Source organism: Periplaneta americana, chromosome 10 (genome assembly GCF_040183065.1).
Source record: "Periplaneta americana isolate PAMFEO1 chromosome 10, P.americana_PAMFEO1_priV1, whole genome shotgun sequence".
Lineage (NCBI taxonomy): Eukaryota > Metazoa > Arthropoda > Insecta > Blattodea > Blattidae > Periplaneta > Periplaneta americana.
Genome location: NC_091126.1, coordinates 90885238 through 90897771, shown reverse-complemented (window position 1 = coordinate 90897771; position 12534 = coordinate 90885238). Strand labels below are relative to the sequence as shown.

Sequence of the window (12534 nt, the reverse complement as noted above, 5' to 3'; positions counted from 1 at the left end):
CATTTTCATCATGTAATGAAACTTTGTGCATAAAGGGGGGCTACTGTTTGTTTGGAGAAATGATGTCACCGTATAATAATTTGAACCGTATTTTGTTCAAAAATATGATTAATCCAGCATCCAGTCTCCTATTAGTAACACTCCAGCAGTCAATTACAAAATCAGACTCTCTTCACATGATAGTATGGTAGCAATTCCTGGACTATTGTAATTTTATATGATTTCAATTTAAACATTTTAGTGGCAATTCTTGCTGAGGATCTTGAAATGCTTGTTTCCTGAGCAAGCTGATGGAGAGTTTTCTTTGGTATATGTTCCAGTCACTCACCTATTTCATCTAATTTTTTTCCTGTAAGAACTCTGCGTCTGGTAATAGCTTTTTGTCATCAAGAAATCTCGTTTGTAATAACTTTTTAACGAATTGGCGGAAAGTTTACCTGCCTGGAACAGAATTGCCAGAACATTTTCTTACTTACCACTTTACCACTGTTTGCACGAGTTCGTTTTTACTTAATATCCACTTGTACATAGAAACCTTTTGTTCTAGATCTAGACTATACTGATTAGTATGTCTTGGCATAAGTAACAATGAACAATGTAATGTATGCACAATGATAATTTTAACACAGGACTGAGTAACACATATGTTACTAACAAATTCTAAACCAAACACACAATGATAACAATTTTAACACAGAACTGAGTAATATGTCAGTGCACTAAAAAAACTCTAAACCAAACTGATTGATGTGAATCAGTGCCTCTCGGTGCCTGTTTTAATCCACGTTTATGCCTTAAATCCTACAGTAAAGAGATGTGCTCTGATGGCTCTGAATGCTGCTAACTGTTCTGTGTAAGGAACAGTGTAACACCGATGACATCAATTTATTTCTCAAAACAAACATAGCTTTCTTTGAATTTCCAAATATTGCTCACATATTTAGAAACATCTTGAAACAAAGATTATGGATTGAGTAAAAAACTAGGCCTGAAACAAATACGAGATCTTTTTATCATTATATCATTTTGTGGACCTCGCATTTTCATGGTCTGGTTTCTTTCCACAGAATTCTTTGTATTTACCTACAGATTGTCCAGTAAATATTTAAAGACTTCTGAATAACTGAAAACGTTTATGTAAAAAACACATTAATAAGATAAGGAAAGAACGAGACATAGTTTTCTCTACTGTTTTCCTCATTCCAGTACTTTTATTTTCTTATCTTGTTCAAATTTAATATTACATGATTTAAATATTGTGATGGAGTCTTCAATATTCCATTAATACAACAGGCTAGATTCTTTACAGAAGTTCTTTTTCTGAATATCATTAATGTAACATTCCTTTCAGTTATGTCGTAATACTGCTTCTCCATATAATGATAGTGAGAGTCCATGCCTGTGGAGTAATGGTTAGCACGTCTAGCCGCAAAACCAGGTGGCCCGGGTTCGATTCCCGGTTGAGGAAAGTTACCTGGTTGAGGTTTTTTCCGGGGTTTTCCCTCAATCCAATATGAGCAAATGCTGGGTAACTTTCAGTGTTGGATCCCAGACTCATTTCACTGGCAATATCACCTTCATCTCATTCAGATGCTAAATAACCTAAGCTGTTGATAAAGCGTCGTAAAATAAAATAAAAATGATAGTGTGAGACATGAACTGTTGTGCTGTATATACTGAGGTCAGAATATTGTTGGATTTTTAGTTCTATAAAAATGAACGATTAAAACTATAAATGGCAGACTTGATTTCAAGGTTTCATTAAACGAATTTTTTTACACAAACTGAGGTACGTATATTGTTTGTACACTTCAAAGTTCTGAGTAGGCCTACATACCAAAGATTTCAGCTAAACACGACAGGAGTTTTATATAAATTCATATCCCCCTTTTTTATGTTTCCTGGAAACTTAATATTTATCAAAATAGCAGATTTTGGAATCGAGCACCTCAAAAATGCTCTCAGTTTTAAAATTCATAATAACATCTTATGTTATATTTAAACCCAACTCTTTTTTATTTCTTTTAATTTATGTTCTCCCATCATAATAATTATTATAATAAAATGAAAATTATTCCGTTTCTTTACATAGATACATAAAATTAATATTTATTCTTGATCTGCATTTTTTCTTTATGTCATTCTTTGTCTATTTATTCTTCAGGTCTCATTTTCATTTTTCTTTATTCTTCTTCTTCTTCTTCTTCTTCTTCTTCTTCTTCTTCATTACATTCTACATTAAGTATTGCTGTTGCATCTGCTCAATAATTTTGATTTATTTTTATTACATGTATATTGGTAACAAGTTCTTTTCTTTTTAGTGCTTTTAAGGTAATTGTTTAAATCGTAATATCACCCATATATGTAGAAACTTCACCAATGCTGGATTAATAGACATATATACCCATAAGAATTTGTACAAAATCAGTGATAATAGATGTTTAGTAATGAAATATTTTTTTGCTATTGTATCATAGAAACATTTTTAATTGTATATTGGAAATTTTTTTACACAAACTGAGTTACATATATTGTTTGTACACTTCAAAATTCTAAGTACATACCAAAGATTTCAGCTAAACACGACAGGAGTTTTATATAAATACATATCCCCCTTTTGTATGTTTCCTGGAAGCTTAAAATTTATCAAAATAGCAGATTTTGGACTCGAGCACCTCAAAAATGCTCTCAGTTTTAAAATTCATAATAACATTATTATGTTATATTTAAACTCATCTCTTTTTTATTTCTTTCAATTTATGTTCTCCCATCATAACAATTATAATAAAATGAAAAAAATTTAAAATAACTAATAAAACAGCATAAATACCGGCAACCCCTCCTCCTACCAAGTTTATACAGGTACTCCTGCAGAAACACGCGGTATTATCATTAATATAAAAGTTTAATCTCAGTTTACATGGATAATACTTGGATTTTCTGCATGCCAAAGTGAGAACCGCTGATATAAAAATAGTTCATTTGCTTGGAATGGAAAGCATGACATGCACCACTCAAATACTAAAACATTTAAAGAGCCATTTTAATTTCAAATACGATCAATAGAATGGGGTGACCACTTATAAATAATAACAAATAATGCAATGGAAAAGAAATGTTTTGTAGAGGCAAGATTACATATTTTTATTCAATATAGATTCCGCCAAATATCCTTCAGAATATTTATATTGTATTGGTACCATCAACTTGTTAATAACTTGTTTACGTCACACTTTATTTCGTCTGATTTACAAGAATGATTTGATTCCAGAGAACTATTCCCACAGTAATTCGTGACCAAAATCTACTGCCTTTCACAACATGTTTACTTGTAGAGGCTATTTACTGCAGTCGAAAGAGTCAGTATGTCTTTGTGTTTTCAAAATCATAGCATTTACTTTTTATCGACAATTGCATTTAAGCTAATAACGTCAACATTTAATTGTTAAATTTTTGAGAGAATAAAACGAATAAGTAAATGAATTATGCGATTCTGTAAAAACACATAAAATTATATATACATTATTTAATTTGTAACAACACAAAATCATGTAACAGTATATGATTTCACATTGACGTGCACACACTCACTCTCCCACACTCACATTCTTATATTTTTCTGTGACAAGTTGCAAGTACAAATATAATCTAAATATTGCAGTTGAATAATGTATCAGGACATTAAATTAGTTTCATTATACTGTACTTCAAGGGTATGTGGAAAAACAATTGTGACCCTCGTTTTTTAATTTTGTAGCATAAATACAACGGTGAACTTGCACCTAACTGAATTGCATTGAGATTCAACACTATGACGAAAGATAGCAGCACAATTATCGTCGAAGTCATGAAGTCTTAACTTCATTTTAGCTTGATATAAGTTTACTCTCATATTCCTGGACTTAAGTACAAAAATCTAGAAGTGAGGGTTACTGTTGTTTTTCCCCATACCCTTCATTTATGCCAGAAACTTCATATTCACAATGAGATAACACTCTGCAAATATTAAATATAGGTATTTAAAACTGTACCATAGATGTGATGTTTTGTGTCCTCATATATTACTAATTTCTCTGTGTTGTCATAATATATTGCAAGCAGTTATAGTACATAATACTGATACTTACTTACTTCTTCTTAGCTGCAATTAAACATAATATCCTAATTACTAATTGTCATATAATATAGTTGTAATGCTTTGTACTGAAGACAAATTTATGTTTCATAATACTGTACCTCATAAAATTGAAATACCGTAAGATGGTCATCCCATTGCAAGTGAGAAATAATTTAATTAATTGACTAAATAAGTAATTGATTCGTACTGCATTAGTAATTTAAACTTATATTTTTTAATAATAAAATTTATTAACTATATTTAAATAGAATTTTCTGAATTCGGTTGAATTTGATTGCTTTAATCTCGTTTCACATGGAATGTACATTACATTTGTGACACAATTTTAGGACAATTTTGAAACCTAGACACAAAGGGAAAATATTGTGTAAATGTGATTTTTTTTTTTTCATTTCGTGGGATTTTAAAATGTCTACTGTAAGGTTATTTGATATACCTGATACTGTACGTATTTCTTTAGTACTGGTATATAAAATTAATTTCACTTTAGTAATATTTTCTTGACGAAGTTGAATCATAGATAATTATTTCAGTGTCATTAAATTTTATCTCTGCCAATTTGAAAAGTTCGTTTTAATTAGTACAGTTTGTGATATTTTATATTTTATATTAGAATACAAATGCATATTTTTATATTTTTTCAATAGATGTAATGATCTGAATAGCTAAAACATTACTTTTCCATGTGACCAGTCTCGATTAAAATACCAGTTTATCAATATAGGATTTGTGGTTGATAAAGATAGTGTTGGGAAAGGGTTTGAGTATTCATAGTTACCATCAATCCACTACTTCTGCATAAATCAACAGCAGCAGCAGCAGTATCATTGTCGTCGTCGTCGTCGTCATCATCATCATCATCATCATCATCCCACATGAAGAACAGATTCATTTTAAAATAATTCAGTTTGGAAAGTGTCTAATATCGCATAGTAATTTATTGCTTCTTCTCCTCGCCTCAAGAGAAATACGAGGTTCATTGATGATCAGTATTGCTGGCATACCAAATGTTGTAACTATTAGGTGCTTTGACATTTTTATTCTCTTTTTAACTAGTATATTTAATAAATTTCAGTCTGTAAGATTGTAAATGTCCTAAATTTCGGGAACAAACAGCAATTATCCTTGTATTTGAAAGTAGTAAAAGACGTAATATTAGAAGCTATGAACCAGTTTCTATTCTAAATAACTTTTCCAAAAATTGTTTAAACTATTATTCACAAGCACATTTCATTTTATGTGAAAACAAACTAATTCCAACACACCATGGATTCACTAAATCTAAATTCACAGTAACTAATCTGGTTCCATACCTAAATAAAATTGTACTCGTAATTTAAATGCGGGGAGAAATTGATTCAATATATTTTGATTTCAGCAAAGTTCGTAGTTACAGATGAATCCTACAATATTCTTGATTGTGAAATATGGGTGGAATGGAATTTTATCAATATTTATATTTAATCCAATTGAATTATTTGACCCTGTTTGGCCTAGAAATAGTAAGTGTACATAATAATTTGCTTAATATATTGCAAAATATAGGTCTTTCTGCTAAGTTATGCAAACTTTTCTGAAATCTAAGTGACAGACTATCCTGTGTACGTCTGTGTAACAAACTCCCAGGTTCATTTAACTTACACTTCAGAGTGCCGCAGGACTCTACTTTAGGTCCTTCTATTTTTATAATCTTCACAGATGACATCTGTGCAAGAATAAGTTGACTGTGCATTATTTCCTGACAGTATAATAAACTTTCGTGCAATCAAAAGTACTGCTGGCTGCCAGTACCTTCAATGTGACATTGACGCAATTGCAAAGTAGTCTGAAGATAGTGGCATAAAAATTAATGTTTGCAAGAGTAATATCATAATCTTTAGAAGGAAAACTAATTCTCTTAAGTCCAGCTATAACTTGAATAATATTCAAATTAATATAACTGATTATGTTAAAAATTGAGTATTCCTTGGCAGTAAATTTTATTTCCACAAGCATATAGATTACCAGTACCTAATAATTGTGATTATTTCAAATATCCTATTTTATATTCCAGATGCCAAGAAGTTGATTCTCTATTTTTATTTAGGATCTTTAAAGGTGATACAATCTGTGATTCTTTCATAAATAGTGTTAGCTTTTGTGTTGCTATGGAAGGTATGAGAAGTCACAAACTTTTCTACAGCAAAAATTGTAAATCTTATTTCCTCTGTTTCCATATGTATTAAAATTGTCAGCTTGTACAGGAGTAAATTTTATTTATTTCATTTAGAGAGTTAGTTTTTGCATACTGGTACTTGTAAAATATTTTGTCATTTTCATTATTATTGTGTTACTCTTGTAACACTTGTGCTATCCTGTTATTGGTTAATCACTCTTGGCTAGCATATTAATATAAATATATATGTATATAAGTAAATACCAGTACATTGTTATATCAGTTGATATTATACTAGATTTTGTTCTGGGAAATAATACTTTCGAAATCCCCTCCCAAAACGTGATACTGAACTGCTCCATCACTAAGGATATGGCAACATATGCAAATCACCCATGACCATTATTTATACGTCGTCACAAATAATTTGTAGACCATAAATATGAGATAGACCAAGCAAGGTTATCTACTGTGGAAATCTTTGTAAGAATATTATTTATAACTTTTTGAAGACATTTTGAGATGTCACTCTTTTATGTTTGTTACTTTGTGACAACTCACGCACTTTGCATAACATGTAGGTAATACAGGGAATAAATTATCATTTCACAATTTTCATTATTATGGTTGGGAAAGGGAAAATGCAGGACAAACTATTTACGACCACAGTGCTGTTGGTGACTTGCCAAGTAAGTAATAAGAGAATCTCATTATAAACCACAAATACATTTTAATATATCTGTCAAATATAAATATTGATAATCATAAATTGCAAAATAATATTAGAAACCATTGCAATATACGAATGACTATTTTATGTGAATTTGTATGAAATTAATTACATACTTCCTCTTAAACTCTGTATCGTGTAAATTAAGTCAGATGTCTTATTTCTGAAATTACAAAAATAATACCTTTTGTCTGCAACACAGAAATCCGAAGTTTATGTTAAGAATGGCAGTTTCTGGCCTAGTTGCAAGTTTGTCCAATCACCACTTTTACCACCACATTCATTATATTCTTTTAATTGAATCGAGATTGGATTATTACTTCTTCCATTAGCATTTAAATTCTTTCTGAGTGGTGACTTGTTTAACAGTGACACAATGTTTCTTTCCATTGAGTCAAGCGAAATGTGGCAATTATTCTGCCACACCTGACTGACGATCGGAATTCTCACTCATTTCTCTTGTGCTTACATCTAGCATGGCAATTTTACAAACAGAACCATTAAATTGTGTATTGTGATTGATGGTGACAAACCGCGTGCAACCTGATCCTGTACAGAGTTATATTTTATTCGTAATTTAATTGTAAAAAGCAATCTCCTTGCTCATATTTTCTTACTTATTTCTTACTGTCTCGGTTGAATTTATGTTAATGGTTCGAAGGCTTTTTTAGAAAATAATAATTATAGATATAATTTATTGCAAACACTTATCAATTATACCACGAACTATCACTGATACGTCTTTTGAATGATAGATAAAGTAAGGAAAATATAAACAGGAATGTAATTGGTTAACTGTGAAGTGAATTCATACTATTGTATAATATAATTTTAAGGCACATTAAATATTTATTATTGGGAATTTTTGTGTCTAATGTATTTATATTGCATGTGATAAAACTATAATTTTGGTAGCATTATATGAAGAAACTAGTTAGTTTCCTGTGTAAGATGATTAAAGCAATCACTGCACGTGTCAGATGATGTCATTAATGTTAACTATTTTCAAACTCTATTGGACACTCCAGAATTAGTTTGTTTATAAATATAAAACATAATTTGTTAAAACAGTGTTTGTATAACTGAAAGTTAGGTACCGAGAAGGAACTTAATAGTTAATATTTTCCAAATAAATTTGTGTTTAATTAAGTCTTTCTTAATGTTGCATTAATTTTAAACTGCACGTTTCAAAAGGCATCATAAAGCTTAATAGCAAAAATTGCACTAATTTTCACAAAGTAGCCTATACAATGTAAAAAGAATTTTAATTGTATGTAAAAGTTATGTGCTTGAGGAAATTATCAAAGACAACTGCATAAATTACAGATTATTAAAATGACAAATTAAAAGCACAAATTTATATGACAGCACATAGAACTTACCTCATGTATGTTGAATCTGTACTCTACAAGGGATTGGAAGCTGTCTTCTCATTATTAATAATGTTTTAACCTGCCAAAACATGTTTCCATATTTTTCGCGACAAAATTCTCTTTATTTCGTTATTTATAATCTGATATAAAATTATGAAATATAATGTAATATTGTAATGCAATGCACAGTGTCTTAAGTGTAAAAAAACATGCTGTCATAAAAATTAACCTCATAGGTTAAATTACTCACATAGTGAATATGTTACGGTCAATTTTCTAAATATGGATATTCTAAAATAATGATGTTCATAAAATGAAGAAGGAGAAGTATTTCCTCTGTTAGCTTCACATAGCATTGAAGAAATTTTATTAACAGCATGCTACAAAGCACATCTTTAGCATGAAAATATCTAAGTAACGTAATTTTACTTGATTGAATATAAATAATTTCGAAGTATTTTTTCATGTTGAAAAGACTGTACAGTGCAACCTCAATATAAGAATGTCATCTGGGAAATATTTTAATGTATCGTATTTTAGATAAAATGGATACCTCTGTAGTTTGTGTGTGTGAGTATACACGAGTGTGTGAGCATTTGTCACGCTACTCTTACATTTATCCATTTGCTTTTAAATATATGGAAAGCTCGTATATTAGACAGAAAGCAAATATACAATAATGAAACATGTGGAGATCTTGAAACTCCTCAGGTTTGCAGAAACATTCCTTTCATTCGTAAAATTGTACCACTACACTTTTTCTTCAAACATGCTATCGAATTTAACAATTTTACTAATGGAGACAGCACGAAAACTCAGAGCTTCAGATTGAAACCTCAGAAGTGAAACAAATAAAGTCATCACTCATGAGGCAATTAAGCTAGAAGATAATGGGATAGGGTGGACATCTCCTTTCTCCCTCCAGTGCATACATCGCTGATTAGTACAGTAACGTATTTCGCTAATCAGATTTAAGATTTATACCAGTTGTGTCAGAGTTGTAAGCTCCAAAACCGGTTGTGGTGCTAGAGACGTCCAGTCGAAGCGTGAACTTGCTTATGTCTGTGGAAGCACTGGAGCTCGCAACAAGTTATAGCGGAGCGCTCCGCTCCATTTAGGCTGTGTCTGACAACGCTGATTTATACAAATAAGTAATTGTTCTTCCTCTAACACATATTGTCAAGTGAGATGTACTACCTGATAGTAGATGTACATATTAGCCAGAACCTTAAATAGAGGTAAACATACAAATTATGAAGCATAAATAAATAGTTTATTTCTCATAAATCGAGTACTATTTCTCTTTTAAGAAATAAATAACTCTTCATTATTCATTTAACTTTTAACACCTCTAGTACGTCTTACTTTAAAAATGTGGCCCTACTGCTCTGAATAGTTGCATTGAGTGATAATTTTTAAGGTACATGTGACAATATGATTCTGATCATTACAGTAAAGGGAGAAATTCCTCTTAAGAGACATAGGAAGATAGTGAATTTTCAAATTTCGGATATTCGATTCTGTTCTCTGCAATTGAACCTCCAGATATTAAAGTTTTTCTTTTTTTTTCCTGTAAGGACTTCTTATTGGTAGATTGTCAGTTTCCAGTTTAGTTCTAGATTTCAATCATACTGACTGTTTTGATTTGAAGCAACAGTTTTTCTCCTCTTTTCATTTTGCCTTTCTCTCCCCCTTTCTCTTTTCAACTCTCACCCCCAGTGTCACTTTCTCTTTTTCTGTTCCTCTTTATCTGCCCTTCCATCTCACCCTCTCTCTGTCTTTCATCTTCTCCCATTTTCTCTCCCTCTCTCTTTCCATTTCTGTGTATCTCGTCACTTCCTCTCCCTCTTCAGAAAAACTCTGGAATTGTTATTTTAAATAGTGCATGACTTCTCACAGTCACATTTTCTGTCACTTTATTATTATTTCGCAGACATTAAATAATCTTTCTAGTGATGAATCGTTATTAAATAAGTCACGTGCAAATATTCAGGTCATTTGAAATATATTTAAAATCGCACAATGGGCCCTGCAGTACTGAGGTTGCACTGTTAGTATTTACGTAAAAATATCACAAAATCATTAAGTAAGCATGGATATTTCCTATGCTGCTGTTGGTAGCACAAGTGCAATGAGAGTATGAGAACCTGCAGATACTCGTTGTATGCAATAGCATATTTTAAATATGTTTATTATATTAATGAATGGAATGTTATATTATGAACGTTGCACAGCATAGTGGAATTGTTATGAACACATGCTGACTTTTCAGCATTTATCTTACAGTGCTTGACATTTTATATTTAAATTATGTTCTTCAGATTATGATTCCATTAATTATTAATATGCATAATTGTACGTAATTTAAGATAAATCTTCACGCAATTAAGTGAAATTACTTTTAATAATCTAAACTTAATATGTTGCTTAAGGAAACTGTGTTCCATTTGATATACAGCATTTGAATATCTGAATGCAGGCGTTCGCATGGTTCTCCGACCTTCTTGTGGAACATGCCGAGATCTTCTGGTCACTGTTTGCTGTCGATATGGACCAAGTTCTGGCAGAGCAACCGCCTGACACGTGGGACTCCTTTCCGTTATTCCAAATAATGAATGATTATTTGAGAACAGACGGTAAGAAACAGCATGAATTTTATTTTTAAAAAAATCCTATTAATCTCTTTTCACAAGTTCTGCAAATATGTACTGGAAAGTGAAATAATTAATGTAAACTTCTAATTGTACAAACGACACAATGAAGACACCTTTGTTGTCCAAAATCTGTATTCATTATTTTAAAATGAACTGAAGTTCTTCTGTTATTTAACAATAATTTTAATTATCAAATATATTATAAGGTCACACTGTAAAGCACCTGATAGATGTTAAAGTTACGAAGTTTAGCATTTATATTCACAAAAAAAAAATACATGTGTAACTACAGATTAAATATAATTACAAATTTAGGTATCTTCATTGTATGTAGAAAGTTACTTACATTCGTTTCAGCAAGAGTTATAATTGTAAGAATAACAACTGAGTACTAGCATAGTTCAGGGATAAGGAATTTGTCTTCTGATCCGAGACTGCACTCGGTCATTTGTTCAAATTCCGCTTGGGATGATTATGTGGTTCGGTTTTCCAAGTTTTTCCCAACTGTAAATTGAATATTATATAAATCATGGTGCAGCCTTTGTCTGATCTCGCCAAAATACTATCTCATTGTCACCAATTCCACCAATACCAGATAAAACTGCAGTTGATACAGTGTCATTAAATAATCAATTAAAAAAAAAAAGAGTAGTGATAATCCAACTCCCTCTTTTTCAAAACTCAATACACTCCTTGTATGACAGCAAAGGAAGTTTAACTCGCTAATAACATAATATGCTAATTTGATATTACTACATAACACATTTTATACGAAAGCATTCTATAACATGTCTGTAATAAGTGGTGTTCCAGATATGTATTGTCAGTGCTCGAAACAGGAGAGTAGCCAGTCTGTATGCCAGTATACAATACCAAGTTTAATTTTTATTGTGACTTTCATAACAGCACTTTTTAAAAATTATATAATTATATCAGTAAACTTGCTAATGTTACTTTGGTAAAATTGAAGGTATAATAGAAATCTACTTAAAATTTGACACTAAAATATTATTAAATATCCTGCACATTTTCTAGCAATGTCATGTTAAATAGTATTACTGCAACTAGCACATTCAATTTTATTGTTAATTTGTTTAAGAAAACGAGCATCAGATAATGTACAGATTGAATGTCTCCAACTTAATTACATTGTAGTTTTTACGTTCAAGTTCATGATAATGAAACATGTACTATAAAGCAAAGTCAGCTGTTAAATGATCGCACTGCATATAAATGTAAGACAGACCTGACTAACATACATAAAGTGTATTAGAAGTTATATACATAATTTAATTTTTCGACTGCATATTCTAAATTTGCTTTTAAGAAAAATACATAAATTGTCACACAATAAAATGTCGACAACTTTAACTACCATATGTTTTCCTGCAATCATTCCGAACAGAAAAGTTCCAGTGATGATGGAATGAAACTGCTATGGTTTGTCGAGAAATTATAAAAATATTAGCCAGTAATTGATACCA

At 30.8% G+C, this 12534-nt stretch overlaps 1 protein-coding gene across 13 annotated transcripts in view; it reads left to right on the top strand.

The window, feature by feature from the left end:
* The window catches only part of Cadps (calcium-dependent secretion activator 1), a 942652-nt gene that overhangs the window by 850582 nt on the left and 79536 nt on the right, over window positions 1–12534 (top strand). For all 13 annotated transcript variants that reach the window (XM_069837911.1, XM_069837913.1, XM_069837916.1 and 10 more), the window contains one exon: window positions 10876–11032. In XM_069837911.1, the coding sequence (XP_069694012.1) occupies window positions 10876–11032 (157 nt within the window). The remainder of the gene's footprint in view (window positions 1–10875; window positions 11033–12534) is intronic.